At 38.9% G+C, this 26,319-nt stretch overlaps 1 protein-coding gene and 1 long non-coding RNA gene across 2 annotated transcripts in view; one reads left to right on the plus strand and one right to left on the minus strand.

Moving 5' to 3' along the window:
- Positions 1-288: 288 nt before the first annotated feature.
- Positions 289-6,588, minus strand: LOC307163757 (uncharacterized protein). Its single transcript, XM_079879989.1, has 4 exons — positions 6,402-6,588; positions 5,957-6,298; positions 2,080-2,115; positions 289-1,954 (listed from the first exon to the last, which is right to left on the minus strand). Exons 1-4 carry the CDS (start codon positions 6,460-6,462, stop codon positions 1,782-1,784), a joined length of 612 nt encoding a protein of 203 aa, XP_079736115.1. The 5' UTR covers positions 6,463-6,588; the 3' UTR covers positions 289-1,781.
- LOC307163780 overlaps positions 3,195-26,319 on the plus strand; it is a 274,817-nt gene continuing 251,692 nt past the window's right edge. The window contains exon 1 of the long non-coding RNA XR_013822137.1: positions 3,195-3,445. This is a non-coding gene — a long non-coding RNA (uncharacterized lncRNA). The remainder of the gene's footprint in view (positions 3,446-26,319) is intronic.

Genomic DNA, 26,319 nt, shown 5'->3' on the forward strand with positions numbered 1-26,319 from the left:
TTATTAGCTTTGGTTAATTTGCATAGCTTATTTGTTTATTTGCTCTTTTGAGTTGTCTAGTCAGATTGTGCCACCCTCACCACATATTTTGTGGTTTTCTGTGCATAATCATTATGAAATCAGTCAGGAAACCATTACTGTGCTTTGCACAACATTGATGTGAAACCATTTCTCTTCTCTAAATTGTCATGGCAGAATATATACAGTCGTGTTTGAACAGGTTTAGCTTTGGTAATGATCAGGTTTTTCTGCCAGAAAATGCACACAAAAACAAATAATTATTATTTTGCTGTTTATTTGATCAGATCTCTCAGTAATACATTTATCATTTAAGACATGTTGACATTTTTATTTAATCATGAATTGCCAGAAAATAGTTTGCATTTATATTTTCTCTTGAAAACAGAGTTAAAGCTCATAGATAAATATATAGGGTCCTATCTCTCACCCAGCGCAATTGAATTTGTACACCGACGCATGTATCATTCCTATTTTGCACCCGCCCTGCGAACTTTTCCCTCCACAGACGCACGTCGGTAAACTAAGAAATACACTTGTGCTCCCGGGGGCGGTTGAAGGAGGAGGAGGAGAAGAAGGAGGAGCGCAAAGAAGAGGCGTGTTCCGGCGCAAACATTCCCTGGTGCTATTTTGCAGTTTCAGAAAACAGTTCCTCCACTGACCGAAAAAACCTAGTCTAAAGTCAGTGGCGCGTTGCGCATGTTATTCATATGCTATTTTAAGGGCGCATGCTTGGCCATAATCAATGTAGCGTGTGTACAACGCGCATACACTTTGATTCTCTAATCTACACAGAAGTAGCTGTTTCCATTTTTGCAAATCATACATTATTACGATAGATAGATACTGTAGATAGATAGATAGATAGATAGATAGTTTATTATAAAAGTATACATCTAGCTTACACATTTACCCAAATTATCATACGCCTGTTTAACCGAAGCTAATTTGGGTGTGTTTCTCCATCCCCAATGTCACTTCTCTGTGTTTTACGGCCCTGACGAGAACGTCGGTCTCCTCGACTGTGAACCACTCCTGGCAAATCTGCCGTTATAATAGCAATCCGCCATGGAACAAGCGCGCCTGCTCTTAAAGGGAATGTGAGATGTCGCTCTGATTGGTTTATTTCACGTTACCCCCAAACCACACCTATGAGTAATGAAGCGTCTTCAGACCAACCCATTTTAGATTTATTAGAGTCATTTATCCCGCCGGTATAATAGCAACAGCGCCCGAGACCCACTCACAAAGTTACTTGCGTTTTGCGCTTGATACTTGCGTTTCAGATCGTTAAAATAGGGCCCATAATGTCTAAAGATAAACAACATAATGATATTCAAGTATATGTTTGCTGTTCTTTTTGAGCTCACTCTTTACATGTAAAAACTGCAGTTATGTAAATCATACCACTTGAACTCTAATCTTTGAATATTGTTGATATATGCTGAACTAATAAACATTGCATTAAAGAAGTGATTTGATATTTAACTGAATATTATTGTCAAGCACAAATAACCACACAAACCTGAATTATCACCACACCATTAATGACTGGTTTGCTGTTTATAAAACTGGCTAGGTTTACCACATCATCTCAGTTTCTCTGAAGTGGAAGTGAAATCAGGCCAACAGGAAAAAACATCTGAGGCACAATTTGCTGTTTTAATATGTGACAACTATAGCAGTTCTGATATAACTGGCAATGCGAAGCTCAGGGACAGGCTTATATTGAGTTAGATTGTAAAATAAAGCAGAAATAGATGTCATTCAGCTGATCTTTGGTCCATCAGAGCTCCATGTTTCGCTGCTCTCCATCCTTTCTGCCAACCGCGACGGTAAATGATTCCTCCTGCAATGACTGTAGTCAGAAAAAACACAAACACAGCCAGTCCAACACCACCGAACATCAACACACGCTCTGTCACCGTCACCTCATCTACAGAGACACAAGAGTTACTCACATTCATACAAACAGACAGTATTAACTCATAACTTAGATTTAGTGCTGGATCTCCAGTCACTGTGAAAAATGAACATCCAAGATAACGATCATCATGTTACCTGTGATGTCTTTTGGCTCTTCTGTTACAAAAAGGCCTGTAAAAATGATCAAACACACACAGAAAAACTGTTTTAGTTGTTAGTTGTATGGGAAAATGGATTAAGAAGAGCTTTTCTCCCACTATTCTGTCCAGGGCTTCATTTGAGCCGGAACACGCCGGAACATGTTCCTGCACCTCCGACGATGGATCCGGAACCTTTTTTTTATTGGATTCGGCACCTAATGTGTAAAATGAACCGCCTAAATGAAAAAAATTAAATGACTATTTGTGTAGTGTTCAATGTTGTTATCTGTCTTGTTAGTCTTTATTCCCCATTGAAGTTCCACAAAAATCTTGTGTTTGCATTTTCGATGCGTTTTGAGGTGAATTTTCAAGTGACACATGTGCTTGTTGTGCTGGTTGAGATTGCTATTCCCCTCGTTTCACTCAGGGGAAAAATGTCAAAAAGACAACAAAGTTTGCTTAACTTTTTCAGATACGCTGACCAGTCAGATCCCAAACAAGCAAAAATCGTTTCTGCCGATCAAGAATGTGGAGACCACGGTGGACACAGCAGTAGTACTAGTACGCCTACCATTAATGCTGCTAATGCACACCTGTCGTTAGCGGGGATGACGATGACCCACACGGGGAAGGAGATGAAGATGACGACGAGACGGCTGATGGGCACTTTGAATCTGCGAGAGATTGTGATGGCGACAAAGCAGGTACATTTGTCGGGGACACTCAAACTGGGCAAATCTGGACGGATGCTCGGTTTACAGAGGAAAAAAAAAGTTGTCCCTGGCTTACAATGGACAAAACTGGACTAGGCTGTGCCATTTGTAAAAAAGTGGGATCACTGGGTCATCAGTCTGTGCCCGATTTAAGAAAAAAGCAAAGAGCCTTAAAGGAGCTGTATGTAAGAAATCTATTTCAATTAATCATAAAATGGCCCTGATGTGTCACTAGACATTAAGAAATCATGTTAATTTCAAATACTTACAGTATATCACTGACAACAGTAGTATGGGTAGGATATTGTCATTTAAAAAGTGGACTTGCAGCCCTCAACTGATGTTGATGTTGTCATTTTGTGTTTTGGCCTGACGCGCCTCCCTCCACCTATCTACCAATCACGAAGTCAGTAAGTGTTTCGGGATCCGGGTTGCCAGCTTTGCTCTAACCTACCCTAACTCTAGTCGGATAAAAATGTCTAACGTTACTAAATCAAAAAGACCTCGTTATAATTCAGAAATTCGTCGTGACAAAGTCCGAAATAAAACCAGAATTTGTATAGGAGATGCTTTTGAAAGATGGAGACGGCTGAAAACGGAGAAGAATTTGAACACAGACGCCAACGTAGCTAATTTTCTCCTGGACAGGTAAGATTCATCTAACTTGTGCTTGGCTAACTTGTACTTGATGTCAATGCACATATCATATATTCATGACAGTCGAACAAAGTTATGCATGTTCGTGCAAAGTAACGTAACATTAGCTCACATGGACGTATGCTAACATTAGCAATGCATAGGAGCCCGTTTCTCTGTCATTATGCTGAGACGCTGAGGAAAACAACATTAGCACGCCCATTATGGCAATTTGAAATGTAATTGAGACAGAAGCCTAACTAGGTAAACCTCAGAAAAAATGATTCGACATTCGTTCTTCACGTATATATCGTGGACTAAGTTACACATGCTGCAAGTTGACCTGTATTTCACATCACATATTTTAGCGTGTTATGGACGCGTGCTGCAGGGTAAGTAAAAAAATACAGCTGGTCACTTTCACTTATAGCATCAGCTAAATGAATAGCTGTATTACACATAGTGAGGCTTGTGCTTGTACTTACATTAATGACAGATACATAACGTTACAAGTTAGACTTACAGCTACCGTTCTGTCTGTCACATACGAGCATAACGTTACATCTTTACGATTATACTGTCAAATACGAGCATACATCTTTACGATACTGTCACATACGAGCATAAATCTTTACGATTATATTTAACTAATGACAATTAGTACATTTTTTAAATACATAATTACTTATCAAAATATCTCTCATGATGCATAAACATAATTAACAGAAAAAAACTTACTGTGTACGTCTCGTCGGAAGCTCATTGAAGCAGCCTACGTTTCTGCTGAATTCAGCTTATCTGGCAACCTCGAGTCAGGGGGGAGGGGGAGGGGATACACCGCTCTATAGTATTTTTAAAGTGATTGCAGTACCAGTTTTGGCCACAATCCTACATACAGCTCCTTTAAGGAAAAAGGTTTTTGAGCATGGGAGTACTAAAGCACGTGTAATGGCATCAAATATTTGTGATAAAGCAAATGAAAATATATTGGTAAACGCAGTAATCAATATCCAAAGCGACCAGGTGCAAAGACTTACACCTCTTTCAAGGCCAAGCGTCACAGGCCAGCTCACGGCTTTGAAATAGACTGTCAGGAAATGACTGGTCCTGATATGAGGAGGATTCTCCATGTTCTCATATACAACAGCATCTTGCATTTATCATGTATTTACGAATGCAGTTGCCAGAGATGGAATCGCCCGAGAACATATACTTTGATTTTGTGGAGTTAGATGATTTTGGCGCAGAAGGCATTGGGCCCTATCTTGCACCCAGCGCAATTGACTTTGTACACAGATGCATGTATCTTTCTATTTGCATCTGACGCACAGCGGACTTTTCCCTCCACAGACGCACGTCGGTAAATTAGGGAATGAACTTGCGCTCCCGGGGGCGGTTCAGCGAAAAGAGGAGGCGTGTTCCAGCGCAAACGTTCCCTGGTGCTATTTTGCAGTTCCAGAAAACAATTCCGCCACAGACCAGGAGAAACCTCGTCTAAAGTCAGTGGCGCGTTCACATGCTATTTTAAGAGCACATGCGCAGCAATTGACATTTTTGCAAACCATACATAATTACAAGAAAAAATATATCACACGAGGGAAATCATTATTGTGTCCATGAAGATGTGAAAAAATAGGCATAAATCTAGCTTACACATTTACCCAAATTATCATACGCCTGTTTAACCGAAGCTAATTTGGGTGTGTTTCTCCATCCCCAATGTCACTTCTCTGTGTTTTACGGCCCTGACGAGAACGTCGGTCTCCTCGGCTGTGAACCGCTCCTGGCAAATCCGCCGTTATAATAGCAATCCGCCATGGAACAAGCGCGCCTGCTCTTAAAGGGAATGTGAGATGTCGCTCTGATTGGTTTATTTCACGTTACGCCCAAACCACACCTATGAGTAATGAAGCGTCTTCAGACCAACACATTTTAGATTTGCGTTAGATCCGCCCACAAAGTTACTTGCATTTTGCGCTTGATACTTGTGTTTCAGATCGTTAAAATAGGGCCCTGTGTCTGCAAACTGTTGGATGCCTTAGATCATGCCAACTTAGACGAGGCCTTCCTCTCAAAAACAGTGATGTTTGTGTCAGATGTCAAGAGTGGGGTGGCAGCTCGACTTAAAACCCGCTTCCCAAACATCAAAAAACAATTTACACTGCCTAGTACGTGTAGCTTCTCTGACTAAAAAGACACATCGTTGATTAGGTTTTTTTAGTCAGAGGCAGTGTATTAGTGACAGTGTACATTTTTTTTTATCCGGTACCTCCAACCCCACTTTTGAATCGCCGGATCAATATAAATGGTGCATAATGACATATCAGGGCCTTTAGCATTTTTCAATCAAGAAAAAAAAACAATAATTCAGTGTGTCCAAACTTTTGATTAGCAGTGTGTTTGTGATTTAAAAACTTTCTCTGATATCTGTATATATATCTGTATCTATACATACTGACAAAATGTAACCTAAAATGGTAAGATCTTAATTAACCATATGATGTGAAAACTGAAATCTGGTACCTTCAATCTCCAGTCTGATGGGTTTGTCGAAGTGCATCTCTGGAGCGTCAGACTTTAGTCCACAGAAATAAAGTCCTGAATCTGATTCTGTTACTCCAGTAATAGTTAAAGAGACTCTGGTGATCGATCTGTCTGCTGTTATTTCCAGACGAGTTCGGTTCTGATTGTAGTTGATCAGGAGATTTCTCCAGTTTTTGTCCTTCTCAGCAGAAATCAGCAGAACGAGCTCTTCAGATCTGAGATGATACCAGGCGACTTCATCTCTGTTTCTCATTCTGCAGTTCAGAGTGATGTCTTCTCCCATCCGAACTCTCACATCAGAAGATCCTCGTACTGACAAATCTGGAGAGACATTTAAAAATCACATCCTTTTAGACTGTAAATAGCTATTGTATTTGAGATTGATATGTTAATTTCATGAATGTTTGAAATAGAATATATTTACCACTGGATGTGATTTGCATAATCCAACAAGAAAATACACAAAAGAAAAAGACTTTCTCCATTGTGTCTGTTGTTCGTAAACTGGGTGGATCAAACTAAGTTCAGCTCAATGCAGAGTCAAAAGTTCTGAATGAGTCTTTTGTTCTGGTGTCCAAACGTGTAAACCACAGCTAAATCAAAACTGAAGTATATTCCACACAGATGAGTGATTTAGAAGTATGGAAATATGTCACTTCCTACTAAAGGTGGAGTCAAACTGGTTATTATTGTCCTCTACTGGTCATTCTTTCTGAGCAGATTGAGCTGTTGGAAGATCTACATTATATTGCATGGTGTTCAGTGACTGTAAAGATTTTATGATTGTTTCATTTAATCTATTGCATATGAAATACTTCTAATTTGAAGGAATGCCTGTTACCCTGACAGGTCCATGATTATGTGATATGACATACGGTGAAATCTTGGGCACGTTCAAGTTCAAAACGGTGCGCAACGTTTTGCTACGGTTTCCGGGTTGAACGTCATGTTTCCTGGAAACGGTGTGCACCGGGGTTTGAGATACAGTACGTTTTCTCTTGTTTGGTGGGTGTGTCAGAACTGCAGTCCAATCAGCAGCAACATGTATATAAAGCACGCGGTATTAAAGTGAACTCGCACAATGGGTTCAAGGAAAATAATTTACAAATGTGTTGGATGCAGCTCGGTATACGCAACAACAGACATGTTTGTCGTAAGTTTTATTGTAAAAATATAGGATATGTTGTTGTTTATATTTTTAGCTTCATTGCAAGTGTATGACATTTGGTATAGAAATAAACAATGGTAATTAAGTGCTTTTCCTAAAAATGAGAAAGAAAATACAGGGTATTAAAACAGTATGAACTACAAATAAAGTCCGTATGTGAGGCTAAATAGATGTGTTTTAGTCTGAATTAGGTAAGATGTGTGCTTCAGTTTCAGCAATCCCTTCACTCGATTGGGATGTTGTCTTTTGTTCTGGGCGGCAAGTGCACTAACTGTAAAATCGGGCATATTTTGTAGTATTCAACACATATTTATACCGACTTCATCAGGCTCCGAAAATTCTTCACAAAGAACACAAAGAATGGCCTTCTCAGCTGCCATAGTTGCAACTCTTGCATCATCAGAACAGTGTGTTCAACGCATCACCGTTTCTGTTTAAAAAACGTTGTGCAACGTTTTGTCGGGTCTGAACGCAGCCCAGATCTCAGATCAGCTGTTAGAATGAGTCTCATGACTGCTCAATCCACAACCCAGCAGAAAAGTCATTCCTTCATTCGTCTTGTTCAGAGTTTAAAACATGTCGACGTTTGAACTGTATCATTACACCAGAGACTCTTTAAACCACAAGTGTGTCCACTTCCCAGAGCAAATGAAAGCACTGAATGACAGTCTCTATATCAGTTCAGTTGTTCATCTCCACTTAGATTTACTGAATCAAACCACTCTGTGCAAACATGTTGTTATGTGGAAGTGTTAGCTGTGTTGTGTTGCCCTTGACTTTTGACTTTTGATTGGCAGACTTGAAACTTGAAACTTGAAACTTGACTTTTGATTGGCAGACGTTGGTCTTTGTGTCCTTCATGTTGCTTTATAGAGCCAGAGTTGTAAAAAATTAATCATGAGTCTTATCATTTTCATTTAAATTTAAAATATTGTGTATATTTTATTTATATTTATAAAATTGTGGTTCAGTGTTGTATAAAAAAATATGAAAAGATACATTTTCCTAATTTGGTTTTTAAGGAAACATACACTGTTCTGTGGCTTGAATTGAGGAACTGATAAACCTGATAAAATTAAGGAAGAAGGGCTACCTATTTATTTTAAGAGAATTCGCTTAATTTTGCAGTTTTATTTAGTGATGGCATTGTTTGTTCCTAGCATGCTTTGCACATGGCTGGAAATGGAGAGTAAATCCATTGTCTTAATCCATGAAATTAAGTGTTATTTCATGTGTTTTTGAGTACAGGGAAACATCTGTTACTGTTTAATGTTCAGTTATGTTTGACATTTGAAAGAATTTCTATTATGTAAAAGTTTTGATCGTTACCATTGTGCAGAAGAGTAGGGCTTATGGTTGTGAATAACTGCGTATTACAATAAAATGGAACACCTTGCTTTGTTCATTGATAATTGTGCTAATAATGTAGTAACAAAATAGTTGTGATGCTAGCAGCATATAGTGTATTAAATGTACAATATAGTCAAATATAAACATTTCATTTCCATTCACTAAACTGCATAGTTAAAGTTAAAATAAAAAAGCTTATTTCACTAAAAATATTAAATTCATTGTCATAGACTAAATAACGATTTATGCAGGTAGATTCCATTAAAGAAATCAAGCTTTAAATTTTTTTTTATTAAATATCATGTACAATATTGTTACCATAATTTTTATTTAAGTAAATAGCACATAACATTTTTTACAGTGTAAAAAAAAAATTAAAAAAATAATTGATGTATAATGCAGTGCAAATGTTCATGTGTGTTGTAAAATAAATATATATTGCAGATATATTGACAGATCCTCTGAAATCAAATTACAAGTGTTATTTGTATAGTTTATTTCATTGGAACCCTTCGGTGTAAATGATGTTTTATGCTTTCAGACATTGGTGTATCTTGATAAGAGCCAGAAACAGCCGAAGCTCAAACACTGAATCCCATATAGACGACAGCCGGAAGAGCTGAGAAACAAACTCTCTCTGTAAAGCTCTCAGTGACTCCTGTTTTACTTGATAGGTCGTTCAGTGTCAGTTTTGTCATCATGTGTTCTCCAGTTTTCCCTGATTCTGTAGATGATATTGAAACTTTAGTCACAGTTTAGGCTACCATCAGTTTGCTGTTTAAATCATGATGTCAGGGTGTTTAAAATCTGCTGCATCTGTGAGTGTGTTCAGTCAGTCTCAGAATGATTCAGTTGTTAAGTGTGTCCCGGCATTATAAAGGATTAAATCTGCCCTGGGGTAAATATCACAATACATATGCAGATAGCCTATAGGTAGGCCTATGTAAAAGCTGATACAACACTGATGAGAATATTTCCTCCGAATAAGCTTTTTACAACACGAAACAATCTTTTACATGATGAAAAATCTCCAATAAGAAACATCAAACTCTAATATGAATCTTTGCTTTAATAAATTATTTCAGTGTAATAGTGACAATGATCCGTCAACGTCAAACATAAACAACACGCTTTAGATATTCAGTAATTAAAGATCATCTGCATAATCATAATCACATTAAAATGGGTGATTCAGTTCAATGGACTATAAACACGTCGACTCATTTCCTCAGCATCTCTAACAGGTTTAGTTTCCCACACGCAGAAACACAGCTATTGGTATAATAACACAAAAACACACAGGCATTTATATTTAAAACATGAAAACTTGCTGAAGTTCTGAATCAGTCTTATTTAGGCTTTAGTGATGGGCGATTTCAAAACACTGCATCATCACGACCATTACAATAGAAATAAGCTGACCAATTTAACTTCATCTAATGGTAACTTATATAGCTAATCATGCCGTGGTTTCCCACGTACACTTACTTAGTAATAATAATGATATCCAGTAATCAGAGGTTGAGGCTCACTCTATTTAGATTGGTCTAACACTTTGTTGCTTTAAACGGAAAACCCATTATTAGTACAAATAACAATAACAAATGATAGTAGTCATAATAAACATAGTAACAGTAATCTCCACAATAAATATTAAATTACAATGATTAATACAGGCCAAGAACCAGTCGTTATCTTTTCTTTTCTTTTTGGTGGCCTTCTATTCTTCTCAGTGAGCAAGAATGAGAGTCCCTCCTTATTGTTATTGTAAATGTTTTCATGCAGTCATGGTGTTGTTTTCCTTGTGTTTTCCTCTCAGGGTTGTGTTTGCAGTGGGAAATCAGGATGCGACTGGACAAAAGGTAACAGAACCTGTAAACATGCATACAATCATATCCACACAACAGATGACAATGTAATATTATGTCACAAAACATATTGCTAAGTGATTGCCATTATTTTTTATAGTGTGTTCAAAACATCAGCAGAGCTAGTGAGAAATTATCTGGAGTTCCATCAAGTTTAACATCCAAGGATGTTCATATTTATACTGAATATTTTTTACAGTCTATGAGCGCGATGCGCGAGCGCCATCTCTTGTGGTGTGTTCACACCAAATGCGAATAGAGCGTCAAATTCGCGTCTATCGCGTCTAGTTAGACGCTTGCACATTTTAATCCATTCGCGCGTCCGTGTCACTAGCGAATAAATATCCCGCCAAAAAGAGTATCAACAACAACAACAACACTTTATTTCTGCCGTACGTTTCCGTCATGTCTAGAATAAGACGTATTGCTGCTTTGTATTTGTTGTGGAAGATCCAAAAACGGAGGACATCCAGTGAGGGAACCTGAGGGAACGGACGAAACCGGTGACGTTTCAATGAGCTCTTCGTTGATTGGCTTGCGCAACTAAGCGTCATGCGAATTTTCCGCTCGAGTTCAATTTTTTAAACTTTTCAATTCAGGAAACGCGTCGCTCAATTCGCGTCATTCGCACCGCCCGGCAACAATTCGCGCCGATTCGCGTCTTTGCATTGACTTTGTATGTAATCTACTCGCGCCAATAATGAAATTCGCATTTGGTGTGAACACACCATTGGATTTGTTCCACTGCTGTTATTTATAGTCATACAGATAATATGACAAAATTCGAAACAGTAAAATGTATATTTTTATTTGTGTACATTCAAAATTACTATAAAAATATCATGTCATTGAAAAATAAATAAAACAACATGATGAGCTGCTTTAGCGCGTCTCGGTCTCTTTAGATCTTTCTGGCGCTCACCAAAAATGAACCAAAATACAGAGAATAGCCTTCTTGGCGCGCCTACTTTTGAAAGTTAACATTTAGATTATTTAACGTTATAACGTTGCATTATATATGCCTGAGTCACTACCGAGCCATTCGTTAGTCTAGATGTTTGATGAGAAAATGAAATGTAGCCTATAGTTGCAATACACGCGGTAAGCTCCGTGCAGCTGCTGCAGCGGACTATTATTACTAGAATATTAGAAATCTAATACTCAAGCTGTTTTCTCATTTTTCTACTCTTAATATTAAATAAAAAAACGACTGAACGAAAGATACACGGATTCTCTTGAACCACCACCGCGTTTGCGGCAGAAAACCACTGCAGTGCAAATGCTCTGTTCGACTTATCTGAGATCCTTTCTCTTCCCTGTGGATGACCTGTGACCTACTTTCTGTAAGATCTGAATTTTTGAACTTGAATTTTAGAAAACTGAATTTGAAGTTATCTTCATCTTGAAAACTTGAATCTGTATTTTGTTTAACTGAATTGCAGTATACGAATTCAGAACAAAAAAACTAGCTGTTTGAAAATACATGTCTATAAAATTCAGCCATAAAAACATTTCAATTTGTTAAATTTCAAATGTTCAATATTAATTAAAAAAAAAATCAAATTCAGAAACTATTTAAACTACCACCTAAAATTCAATTTTGTTAGATTACACTTGCAAATAATTCAAATTTACACAATTCAAATTCAAATCGTTTTGTCATATTATGAGCTCCATAATGTTATAAATGGAGCCTTATTGTAAAGTGTAACCTAATCAATCCTGTTGATGTAAGAAAAGAAAGAAAAAGACTAACACTCATGAATATATAAAACAGTTATTTTATTAATATCTGCGAAGAGAAAATAAGAAAATGCATAAATTAAAACCATAAAACTAATTTAGAAAAGTTATTCAATTTAATAAGATGAAGATTGGTCCAATTAGACGAGTGGGGGAGGAGCCAGGACACAGATGATGCAACACTCCTCGCGAGATAGAGAAGCTGTGCGATCCTAAAAAGAGGAGAAGAAATAATAGAATTAGACCGAACAAACTAACAGTTGTATAAGAGAAACAACAGAGAGACTTTTAAATAAAAGTGTGGATTGAATTTCATCAGTCAACGATTACGGGTGAATGTGTGATTACACGAATACTACAGAGAAAACACAGGCCTAAAGTTGGGAGTTTTGCCTTTCTGAAAACTCAATTTTTCAATTATGAAGTTTTCTTGGTAAGTGAAATTATTAAATTCTCTATTACTGAGGTTTTTGTTGTTGTTGTTGTATAAATGTTTGATGGTGTTCAAATGCTGATGTTATATGCAGTGGTATGTAAAAGACGCATAAGAGTTAATCTGTTTTATAATGGTAAGCATATTGCGTGAATGTGTTGAATAACTAATGTTTCAGAGTTAAAAGTTACTTTGAGCAGTTAACAGTTGTTATTTTAATAGTTGTCGTCGTGTATTCGAGCTGAGAGTTAATGGCGGATCATGACGCAGATGACGAGGCCTAAGCGCGCCATTTGAGAAACGGCTCTGAGTTAGATGAGCATGAAGTCAAAAATGTTGAATGTTGTTTATATGCAGACTAACTGCTGTAATGATGTATGTTTTTGAAAGAATGTCTAGGCTAATTGTATTTTTGGGCTGTCTTTTGCAAGGTTGGGTCTTTTCTTTCTTTTCCCTTTCCCCCTTTTTTTTTTTTTTTTTTTTTTTTTCTTATCCATTTTTCCTCATTTTCTGAGTCGGATGCTGCACATTTCCTGGACACTGGAGGATTCCTGAAGAAGATTTTGTAGATGTGTATTGTCCCTGCTTCACATCGGAAAAAAACTATTGCGAGCAGGAACTGGCGAGCCATGCCCATATAAGGACCGAGCTTTGTGAATCAAGGAATGAACGGTAGGATTGTGCACATGTTTTTGTTAATTTAATTTTCTTTTTATTTATTTATTTATAGAGAATGAGAGTAAAAAGGGTATTTTTAAAGGGTTGTCTTTTGGAAGAATTGTATTCGAATTAAAAAATGATTCATTACCGTATTTTTCGCACTATAAGGCGCACCGGATTATAAGGCGCACCTTCAATGAATGGCCTATTTTAGAACTGTTTTCATATATAGGGCGCACCGGATTATAAGGTGCATAGAATAGAAGATACTGCAGTCAAACGTTTGACTGGGTTTGCGTTATGCATCCACTAGATGGAGCTGTGCTAAAGGGAATGTCAACAAAACAGTCAGATAAAGTCAAACTTTATTAATCGTTCTGACAACCCCGTTCACTCCCATGGTAACGTTGTTCAAACGGTAGCCGTAATGCTGCAAGCGGTGTGGCTTTGTAGTTTACCAGTCGTACTGAAACATTTTATTATTTTCATACTGAAACATTTTGACAGAGCGCCGTGTACAACCAGTATGGATCAACCAATTAACCAATTGATCCATATATAAGGCGCTCCGGATTATAAGGCGCACTGTCGTTTTTTGAGAAAATGAAAGGCTTTTAAGTGCGCCTTATAGTGCAGAAAATACGGTACATTAAATAAGCCAATTAGAAACAATTTGTATAAAGGCCCTTTCACACTGGACGCGATTTTGACGCGCGCGATGGTTTTATTTTTTGATCAGCTGTTTGTGTAATGATCGCTTCCACACCGAACGCATGTGCTGCGGCGAAAAACTACTTTTATTTTTTCCGCTTCTATGTCGATTATTTTTTATTTTTTTATTTTTTTACTTTTGCGGCGACAGAAAAGGCTTCAGCCAATCACAAGCTACAAGGATAACGATTTGAAAGACAATGTGTGGCGTAGCATTGCCAACCAACTCGGTTATCACGACTGTGAGTGTGTTGTGTGATAGTTTTAGTCGTTGTGTAGTCCTGTGCTGTGTAGGCTAGCAGGCTAAACTACATTTGGGATAGAAACCTAACACTATTATCGTCAAAGATAGAGACAGAGACCGTGTTTACTTTGAACATGTTACAAAATGTAGTGAGACTATTTAGGGCTGCTTTTAGTATACTATACATTCTTTGTGTGATATCTACAGTTTCTAGTCGAATGATTTTAACTTACTTTGTGTGTTACATGTAATGTGTAGTGACATTACAAAACGCACTGTGTTTAGTTGAAGATGCAAAAAAAACTGTGCACATTAGCATTCAGACTACAGAGCCCTTCAGACTCTCTGTTCTGTAAGATTGGGTGCACCCAAAACCTTATTTTCTGTCTTTTAAAGAAAATGAAAAGCTCGTCCTCACTGGATGACGATGATGATGATGAAGTGTCCGTGTTTTCTCAGCTGTCGGCGCAAAAGTTTTGGAATGTTGAAGCTCTGAACGTCACAGACGTCGCAAATTCGCGTCGCGGCTGATGTGAATGGTTTTGTAAGGGTCAATTAAATGTATTAGCTTGAATCTAAATGGGTCACAAAAAGAGAGAAACAATTAATAATAGTGATAAACTAAATAGGAAATATAAATCTATATAAATAAGGGTTATAAGAAGGTTACATTTAATTTGTTTGGAGCAAACCTTTACTGTCATCCTGGTCATATCTATATATTTTTTCTTGTGTTATGTGGTGATGTTTTGAATTTCACTGCTTTATCTTTTTATTTATCATTTCCCTTAAATGCATCATACCTGTTTCTAACGCAGCCACCATTTTCTTTTCCCCTTGTTGTTGATTCAGACGTCTCCTGAGTTCAATGTTGGAAAGATCAGTTGTTTTAACCATTCATTAAAATGAATCGGTTTAAATGAGTCATTAGTTGGCGAATTGGACGTGTCATACGCGTTGTATGATTATCCCAGCAGAAGGACATGGACATCCCACAAGGTTTGTGTCAACAGAAAACATTACATCACTGGATAGGTTTTTTCATTTATTTAAAGTGTGATTTTTATGTCAGCTGAATGTGCAGAACGCTTTTCAGAGAAGATAAGGCAACGTATTTTAGCACATCGTGTCGACCTTTTACCATCGTGTCGATGTATTTTGATTATGTGCGAGGGAGAGAGAGCAAGACAGCGCTTAGTTTGGAGACGGTGAAGTCTTGTTTACACTTTCGCCTGGCTCCGAAGAGTGCGCGCGAGCGACCCCCCCCTCTCTCTCTCTCTCTCTCTCTCTCTCTCTCTCTCTCTCTCTCTCTCTCTCTCTCTCTCTCTCTCTCTCGTTCTTTCAGTTAAAGGGGGGGTACAATGGTGTTTCATGTATTCAGAGTTGTTTACAGTGTTAAAGAGATGGATTCTCATGCTAAACATGGGCAAAGTTTAAAAAAAATATTTTGGACGAATAACGGAGAATTTCTATGCTGAAAATCTTACTTCCGGGTTGGTACAAGTTTCGGCTGGGTTTTTTTAGATCGTGGATCTAATGACGTAGATCAGAGTGGAACTCCTTATATGAGCATTTCTCTCGGAAAAGCTCGCCCGCGAGCACGTCGACTAGAGGAGAGCGAGACCGCGCACATCAACGCGCTTCAACAGGAAATCATCGGCAGCGCTGCATAGGATTTGTTCAAGAATGTCTCCAAAAAAGTGTGTTTTTGGATGTGAGGGAAAGCTTACCGTGTCCAGCTTTCCAAAGAACCCAGTGTTACAGGAACAGTGGATGCAGTTTGTTTTTCCGGGGCAGCAACGGAGTGTAGGAAGTGCGGTTGTGTGTTCTGGCCATTTCAGTGACGAATGTTTTATTAACAAGGCTCAGGTCGACGCTGGATTTGCAAATCGTTTGCTATTAAAACGTGGAGCGGTCCCAGTGATAAAAGACCCCATTCATGTAAGTACAACTGGATCAGATTTCTGTCTTTTGCTGGAAATCATGCACTACCGCTTGACTCTATAGCTCCGCCTCCAGGACCTCGGCTTTTTCCGGAGAGAATCGGAAAGCTGTATTTTTCTTTTCTAAATATAATAAAACTAAACACTTTTTTGAGATATTAAGGATGCACTACTACTCTATAGGTACTCAAGATTAACATGAGATTAGGTGAAACTGTGCATGTTATGTACCCTTTAAACATGTGCCGTCACAACAGCTGCAGTTCATCTACATTACTCGCCGATCAAATAAGACTTTGGCAGGACAAAATTCACTTTGGCGGCTGCTAGAAAAATGTCAATGCAGGAAAAACCCTGTTATTGCAAACGGCATAATTTGTCTTGTTTAGTAAAATAAAGTTTTAGATCGTTTAGTAAAATAACGCTTTAGATCGTCTCTCCCTCTCCATGAATTTTTTATTTGCATAGGCACTTTGCACTACTAATATTTAATAATAAAATAATGAAATTATATTAAAAGATTAAATTTTAGTCTTCACACGGGTGCGAGGGCCCTTTCATCGCTGCTTGCGTTTGCCTCAGTTGTGAAGCTGGAATGGGGCGTGATCTTCTGTGGACGCGAGGCAGAGCTCTTTGAAGGAGGGCCACTTTTTTCATTCTCTTTTTACTGCAGCTTTATCCAAACAGAGAAACCTGAGCACTGTTCTGATGTGGATGCAGCTGTTTGAGCCGGAGTTTTCAAGATTAAACCACTGATCTGAAGTCCGATCTGGACTCTTGAGAAGATTGGACACAGGAATGGACAGACTTCCCAAAACCTGAACATGGTCATTATCCTTCACCTGTACACTAATGTTCTGTTCGCTTGGGGCACTGATGAAGAAAGTGAACACGTTCTGCCACTTAGGCTTCACGGTATTCCAGCAAATCTGGCTGTCACGAGTAACATCCTGCACTGAGATTTGAGCAATCGGGTTGGGATCCCCATTACCTTCTCTCATAGGAAGTGCCTCAGCCTGGTCCATATTCACGGCCAAGATGGCTCTGCTGTTTTACTCCCCACACTTGTATTTCTCTTTCCTTGGTTGGCTTCTAGTGTCAGCCACTCCAGTCTGAGGTGAACCCGTCCTGTAGGGTTGTCCTTCAAAGTGAACCACTCATCAACTATTTTAGATTCCTTCACAATCCCCAAGTTTAGTACGGTCCTGCCCAGGGAATGATCTCGATCAGAATCTGTATCAAACACTTACATTTACATTTATTCATTTAGCTGACGCTTTTATCCAAAGCGACTTACAATTGCTATATATGTCAGAGGTCGCACGCCTCTGGAGCAACTAGGGGTTAAGTGTCTTGCTCAGGGACACATTGGTGTCTCACAGTGGATTCGAACCCGGGTCTCTCACACCAAAGGCATGTGTCTTATCCATTGCGCCACACCACCTCCTATAAACACTTCCACCTCTAGGTTCTGACCAGCCGCCTCATGAACAATGGCCTCATACATTTCATGCCATTCGGGATTGAGTGCATTGTCCAGATGCTGGGATTTGAAGGTTTGTTCCCCGACTCTGAGCTGTGCGTATGTTGCAGACACACCAGACAGAGTGGTGTCCTTCGCAGCCAGATTGTCGGCCTCCACTAAGTGAATACGCACAACTCCCTTGGGTAAGGGTTTCTGCAACTCTCCGACATTCAGGTCTGGTACTAGAGGAAAACTTCGATTAGGATAAACCAGGAGCTGGGCAATCTTGTCCATGAATTATTTTTTATTTTTTTGTGTAACTAGTGAACAGTTTGGTCCAAAAGGGCCCGGATAAGGTCAGTTCTGGTCTTTTGAGTAATATGGTCACGGTACCCACGAATGGGAAATCATCCATCAGTGGCTCCAAAATGATGTGCATCATTCCTTTAAACTGTACATTGAATTTAGTAATTATATGGACATGCTCCACGCAGCTGATGTAAACATCAAGCCGAATTTGATCTTTCTCAGCCTTTGCTCCAACCACCTTAATCGACTTGATACCAAAGTCTATTTTAGACAAGCAGGAGGTAAAGTTTTCCGTAAGCAGCCTCTTAAAATACGAAGAAATATGTAGCCAGACCTGCTGGATAACCTCGCTTGGCCATTCATCCTCCACATCTGGGAGGTTGACCTTTAAAGATAGATGAGATTCCCTCCAGTTATCAACCCAAGAAAATCTTTGCATGAACATCTTTAAGTAGGAATTAGAATTATTAGATTTTGGGGGCCATCTATCAATATTATTGTCCATAACCACATTGAAATCTCCGACGAAAACCAAATAAGAGCTGATGTCTCTTATGCTGTGATGCTGTTTGTTTAAAGCCCATGTTGCAGGTTAACCACCACTGTCGATTAATGGGTACATAAATCACTCAAGATATGTATATTATTTTTAAAATGTCTCAAAAATGGTCTTAAAGACCTTTTTTTACGTTTTTGGTATTAACGTTTTTTTTTTCGCAATTCGGTGATGACGTCACGTTGGGGAGAAGTGGAGGAAAGGTAGCCTCAGCCTAGTATTATGGTGCGTTCAAGCCATCTCGTATAGATCGTATTTATGAGTTGAACGCCACCACAATGTCGTAAATACTTAATAATTAAATGCATGGTCCGAGGAGAATGAGTGGAGAGTTGAAGTGTCCTGGTGAGTTACTATCATTTAGCAACGCAGCAATGAGCACTGGAGCTAACGTTAGTCTACGAGCAGCAGTGCACAATAACGACACATATTTTTTTTTTTACTGTCTTTGAATAGCACCGAGTGAAAAATCAACGTTTTCTTTATATCTAAGCAGTGATCATGACGTTAGTTCAGATAAGTACCGGTAACCTTTGTCATAGTGTAGTACTGGTAAACTTTGTCTTTGTCATCTAGAAATAGAAGGCATCATGCTAGCTATATGGGTGTTTCTAAGCGTTTATCTCTTCCTCCGGTGAAAATGTTGTTGCAAACGTAGCCGCCGCGTGTCTGTCGCTGTGTTTGGCAAGTGCTTGTGTGGACGCCGGCGGTGCCGTCCCATGGAAACTGCGTTGGAAAGCTTGTGCTGTAGGGAAGTGAGTGCGTTTTGGTCGCTGGTCGAGGAGCTCACCCCGCGACCAGATGTGACGTGCCTCACTCAGCATCCAGAGTTTTTACACCAGCACAAACACAGTAGTTCACCATTGTCAATCTACCTACTATATATTTCTATATGTTTATCTATCTAGCTGCTAGCTAGCTATGCTAACGTTATGCTATCTGGCTGTCTGCCTATCTCTCTCTATACTAGCCTATCTATCTATCTGTCTGTCTGTCTATCTATATATATATATATCTAGTCTATATATCTATCTATATCTATGTATTTATCTATCTATAATCTGCGCTATCTGAATACTCTCGTCTGCTACTCGTCTCTCTAGTCACTCTCAATGCTCTCAAGGCAGGCTTTGGTAAATTCCCTCCCCAACGTGACGTAATGCAATGCATTGTGGGGGAAAGGAGAGTCGTTGCAAACCGCTGTAGTTTTTCGTATTATATTCCATTTTGTGATACCTAACAACATAAAATACAATGGATAACAGTTTAAATGTTTATTACCAACAAGTAAATTGCACAAATTCGTTGAAAAATTAACCCTGCAACATGGCCTTTAATTATTGTTTTTGCCACAACAATTGGTGTCAGAAGTCAGGATCTAGTGGAAGTCTCTTCTGGTCCTGAGACAGCGGATTTGATGAACTGATCATCCTAGAAGCACCAGGCTTTGATCTTACCTCGAATATTGAGAGAGAAGAGCCAAACTGCTTTCAGGGCCAGAGACTGAGGGACTCGACTGAGATCAGAGAGAACCCGGTGGCAGTAAAAGCGTCTCGGGTAAGAGACAGTCAAATTATTTTATTTTGTGTGGTGTAATTGACATGACTGTGAGTGAACCATAGTGGCTGGAACTGTCTCTTTGGTATGGGCAGAGAAGGTTTTCCAGGGGGAGATTGTAATCTGAGGAATTCAAGTCAATATTATGCCGAAAACTAGCTTGTAAAAGTGGAAGGAAGAACCAAACCTGATTAATTAGGGGAAACCAGAATCAATCGAGCACTGGAAAGCGCTCACGGAAAGATTTTGAGTAAGCCGTAATTACAGAGCATCTTTGCTACCCTTGCCCATTTGAGGTGACAAAATCTGATCTGCTGAAGACGTTTGACAGATTATTAGACGCGCGTCGAAGGAGAATCCATGAGAGATAGAGATCAGCCAATATTGGGTCATCTCAAAGCAAGATTGAAAAAAATTTCATACACCGGTTTTTCTGTAAAATGGGAAAAAAATACGTCTAGAAATGCATGCAAGAAATTGGGAAACGGAGAATTGTTTAACAAAGGGGTTGTTGTAGTCGTGTTCAGCATGTGTGTAAACTGTGAACAGACAGTAGTTTGTTGAACTGAAGAAGATAGAAGAAAATGAAAATAAATGCAGAAAGAATTAGCATTTACAGGGAAAGATAGTAGGAAAAGAGAGAATATTTTTCTTGATGGAAATTACAAACAGTGAATTGTTGGATTGCAGATGAAAGAGAGCAGATGCAGAAGGAACTGGCATGCAGGGAAAGAGAATTCATGGAAGTATTTATGAACGCCTGTTAAGGCAAATTAAGGCGAAATGGTATGAAAAGTTTGATCAAGCAGAATGGGGAAAATTCTATATTTTAGAGATAAAATAATGATTGAAATGACTATGTGAATACATTTTATTTTATTAATGTTATGAAAACAAGGGTATTTAAGAATAGATTGCCATATTTTTGTAATGAGTTGAAGGTGCAAGCGGCTAGGATAGCCGTGTAATTTAGGGACTGAGATATGAGTAATATAATCTTGTGGTTTCTGTGACACAGTAGAGATAAGTGGGACTGAGGAATAATTATATTAAGTTGAATCTGCAGACTAACCATTTGATTGAAGAATAAGCTTTTAAACCAGTGTTGATGAAATTGATGACACTTTAATTTTTTATACTGTATGAAGAGTAACTGAACAGTCCTGATACACATCGTGAGATAAGAGAGCAAATGCTGTAAGCAGCTCTGAAGAGATTTGCAGATGATGATTTGTAAAAGCTTGATTGTGATTAGAAATATAAACAATAACTTTGAATTATTCGAACCAAAAAAAAAAAAGCCAAAACGATACAGATTTGAAGAAAATTCTGTGTTAATATGGGCTAGAAAGTAGATCAATGTTAATATGATGAAATTAAATATACTAATAATATATGATAATTATGATAATTAAATAGAAATTACCGTACCGGCAACTAAAAGGATGATTGTTTTGAATGAAACGCTTTGATAAGGTTTTAGATGATATAGAGAGACAAATCTAACGAGTGATTTATAATTAGAGAGTGCAGCCTCAGTTAGTGTGAATCCTAGAAGCAGATTGATAAACTCCCAGAGAAAACATTGAAGGCAGGTATTAAATTATGGTAATTGAGAACCTGACAACTAAAATTGAGATGAAACGTTATTAAGAACTAGAATAATTATTATTCTTTCTTTAAGATAAAATAAGCAGAAGCAGTGTTACAGGATTAACTAAATGTAAAATATATGAGAAAGGCATTTGATTAAACAGAAAGCTTGTTGTTGACTATGAAAATAACTAAGAGCTGATGTTTTGGGTTCAGAAGATAAGCTTGTGATTTGGCTGAAACAGGTTTGCTAATCTGAATCTGGTGTGTGCTCGGCTGAACTGCCAGTGCGACAGAGACTTAATCTGATTATGGGCAAAAGACAACAATAAAAAAATTATGTTTGTATTGAAAGCGTATGTAATTATGGCAAAGATGCCTTAAGTTGGGCTAGAATTAAAAGTTTTCTGTTTTTGAAGATGCAAAGTCCTGAATGCCTCTGAACAGTCTGTCTCTCTCATTCAGTGTCAGCTAGAAGCTGTAATCCGAGCCTGTGTCATAAGTGATAATAAGCTATTATAGTAAAGCACAGTGTTTCAGGTGAAGACCATAGAAATGTTAAAATAAATCATGCTACAGGCAGTTCACGTCTGACACATTTAGAGGGCAATTTGTAAAACTGAATGATTTTAAAGAAGTGTGTTATTAACCTGTCTCCCTGTGAACACTATTAGGTCTGAATGGCTCTGTGTGACTCTTGAATGTGTATTTCCTATAAGCTCCAGAGAACAACAGATTCTGTTGAAGTCAAAGATTGGGTGTAGGGAAAGAGCGGTAACCGGTGTTGCACGAGGTGGCTACTCAACGACGGGTAAGATCCTCTTTGGCCAAGCTGAGGGCAACCTAAGGCAGGGGGTCACCGCCGCCACTGGGCATCTCCTGATGGGGGTGTTTTAGGTGAGATGGGCATGAGTTGAACAGATGCCGTGTATGGCCAGCGGCATCCAGATGTCATTGAGGGGGGATGAAGCTGTGTTACGGCAGTCTGCCCCAGAAATGTGAGTTCCTCTATGCCACTCACCAGAAACCGCGTTGATTGTATGGCTTGTTTTTCATCGTGACAAGCGTCTACAACTATGCCAGGGGACAACACCCTGAAGAGAAGAAGATTACAGCTTAAGAGCTGATCCGAATGGGCTTTCAAGAGCCAGCAGAGACCACTGAACTAATCTAATTATCTGTTGTGGAGACAGTAACACACACTTTTGTAATGTTAGTTTCCTGATGGGCAAGGAAAACGCAGAGATTGTGTAGATTTGAACTAATGTGTCAGTTCTGACTCCTGTAGGTCATTAGACATGACAAAAGACAAATGAAAGTCTGGATAACAAAGGAAAGGTCAAAGGTTAGTATAATGAATTACATTCTGTCTAAATTACAGTCTTAGGAGGCTGTTGAAAAATATGATATGTTTACAGAGAGGGAGACTTTGGGACAAATGGTATTGTGTCTGTCTTTCTGCTATCTGTGCGCTGAAGTAATGAATAATGAACCAAAACAACCCAGCTAAAGTCAAATGAGTAATGAACAAACATGCTTTGAAACGGGTTAAGAGGCTGTAAAATTAGATAAAGACTTAAAATCTTATTATAAACGTTAATCTTTTTAGAGAAAAGAAGTGAATATGAAAATATGAGTGATTTATAGTCGTGTGTGTGTGTGTGTTTGAGGATGAATGGACTTTAGGTCTTGGTAAGTGTTCGGTTAGGGGAGCTGTTCTGTCTGAATAGTGTCTGTGTGTGTGTCATTAACATCTGGAGTGAGTGATTCAGCATTATAGATGGGTTTAGGCAAATGTGAAAGTAAGCTGAGGATTGTGAGTCGATCTGATGAGAAGAACACAGAACATGGGACGAGCTTTAAGTTGGTTGATCATCGAGCTCTGTCTGTTAGTTATTACTCTGGTCATTTATGATGTGCAGTAGATTTGAATTACTTTCCGGACAGGTTTAAGTGTTGATGTGTAAACTAGAGTTGTGAAGTCATAGATAGCCGTCCGTCATGTGTTGAGACAATACTATAGATTCGACAGCGACAACAAAGTGACACATAGGCTAAACAAATGTCAGATTATCCAGAGAGCCCTGAACGGTTATGTATTGTAAAAGGGGGAGATTGTTGTTTGACTGACGTTGACTAAGTCTGTTCACCACGACCTGACCTGACCAATGGATGATCTGGAGAATGTTCGTAGACGACAGTTGCTTAAGAGACCAAACAATAGGCCTGAAAAGCAAGATACGCTGTGAGACTCAGGGCCGTTGCCCTTACAATAGTTTAATATCAGGGTTTCCGCGGGGTCTTAAAAAGTCTACAATTTTTAACTTTAAATTTAAGGCCTTAAAAAGTCTTAAAAACGGCCAGATTTTCATGCTAGGTCTTAAATTTAATTAAGTCAGGTCTAAAAAAGTGTTCACCCTCATTCATTTCCAGAAACGCTGGCCGCAGAAAGTTATTACAAAGTAGCAAATAAGTATGGAGTCGTATCCTATAAAGCGGAGCCGTAGAGCAGGGTCTCCCACACGTCGCTCGCGAGCTCCAGTCGCTCGTGGCCTGATATGAGCTAGATCGCCAGAGGCCGTTCACATATCGCGTCTTTTGCGCGCTCAAGTTTGTTCAAATGTAGGCAAGCGCACTTATAATTTAAGCAACGCGCTAATTATTTTAAAACTTTATTTGAACTTGTACATGTTGCAAGACACTCTTTTAAAATCTGGCCATCATTTTTAATGGTATTTTAATGTTTACTTAAACAAAAAGTGCATATTGATGCTAATCAATTTGTTATTTGCTATTTTTCGACATAAAACTTGTTGAATTGACTTCATTCTGTAGTTGTCACGAATCTGGTCTGTGGCCTTCTGCCCGATAGCCACCAGAGGTTGCTTCTCCATGTTGACTCTCACACCACACAGCACACTGGACTGCATTTCCCATCATCCATTGCACTGACGACACACACAGCTGATTACACTAATCACGCTCACAGCTGAGAACTATCTCACAATCACTATCACCCAATAACACACACTGTATAAGATCTGGGACTTTCTCTCTGTGAGCGCCGAGTATTGTTTAGCGCTTATCCTTGCGATAGCTACTCTACGGAGCTGAGTTGTTTATGCCTTGCCTTGCCTTGCCTTGCCTGTTTTCTTGTGTTTTGACATCTGCCCGTGTTTCCAGGATTAACCCTCTGCCTTGCCCTTCGGACTCTTTTTGCTCCTCATTTGGATCTTTGCTTGTGTACCAGGATTATCCCTCTGCCTGGCCCTGTTGGATATTGTTTGCTAATCGTAGACCCACGCTTGCCCTAGGATCTCTCTTGTGTCTTGCCCGAACTATACCTGTTTGCCGTTGTCTGACCCTGCCTGTTTACTATGTTTATAAATAAAAGCTTGCACATGGATCCGCACGCCTCATGTCTTGTTCGCCCTGTAACAGTAGTATTAGTACTTTTTGAACAGGATTCTGTGATAACCGTGATAATTTTGGTCACTTTAATCATCTCATCATTTCCTCTCTAGTTATGATCAGCTGTGCACCTTCGCTGCCGCCACATGGCATCACGGTGGAAGCGCGAGGTAAACTGAAAGATGATCCTCTGGGTTTGTCGCTGCTCGCTTGTTTACGCCCAAGTCAATGTACGGTGTCGACAGTGTGTGGAAGTGTGTCCTTTGCTTCTGGTAAAAGCTGCTGGCAGACCTGGATAACCCTCTCCCGAACATCCTCCCTCTCCTTTTCAGGGATCCCGTAGAGTCTCAGAGTCCAGCGGCGTGTGTATCCTTCAAGATTAGAGAAACGCTGTTCATGCTCAGATGAAATCGCCTCCGTCTTCTTCACTTGTGTCTCCACTACACCGAGCTTACCTTTAACGCCATTAACTTCAGCACATGCAAACTCAACGGCTGTCTTCACGTCGGCGATCTGTGTTTTCGTTAACGGCCTCTTTCATGCTCGCGGTCGCTCGTTCTTTGAGTTGTGAGAGGACATTAGCGGTATCACTGCTTTCTATATTCCGCTGTTTTATAACAGGAGACTTGCGTTTCAGGGAGAGGAGGGAAAACTACTTCAGCATAATATCTGCACAGTCCATCTCTGACTTATATATAAATAAGTCAGAGACATCTCTGATATATATAAAGGTTCTTTATTGGCATCAATGGTTCCATGAAGAGCCATAAAAAGGTTCTTTATGATGGAAAAGTGTTTTTTGATCATTAAAATGTAAAAAAAAATGGTTCTTCTAAGATCTGTTCACTGAAAGCTGCTTTGCCCCAAAAATGACTCATGATTGTACAGACCGATGATCTTTTTGGCTTTTGCTTTGATAACTTATATTGCTGAACTAGAACTAGAGTCGTGAGAAAATGAAACGCAATGAAGAATAACATCGACTCTCGCCTGTGATCTCCACTTCTTCTGGCGGCTCTGTGACAGTTATATTTCTCTGTCAGCTAATCTGAAGATATTTTACACATGTGATCACTTTATCAAACACAAAGAGAAGTTCATTAAGACTAAAAGAATATTATAGTTTCAATATTATTATTAGCAGCAAACCTCTCCTCAGCAACACATGATCTGAGGAATAACTCGTGTCTGGAGCTCAAAGATGAAGATAAAGGTTCTTCATGATCCATGAGTCACAAAACTGTTCACATTGTCTACTTGTGTGCATGTGTGTGTGAGTGTGTTACATATAGACTGTGTGTTTGTTTGTTTGTTTGTTTGTTAGATAAGGA

Source organism: Squalius cephalus, assembly GCF_949319135.1.
Source record: "Squalius cephalus genome assembly, chromosome: 8".
Classification (NCBI taxonomy): domain Eukaryota; kingdom Metazoa; phylum Chordata; class Actinopteri; order Cypriniformes; family Leuciscidae; genus Squalius; species Squalius cephalus.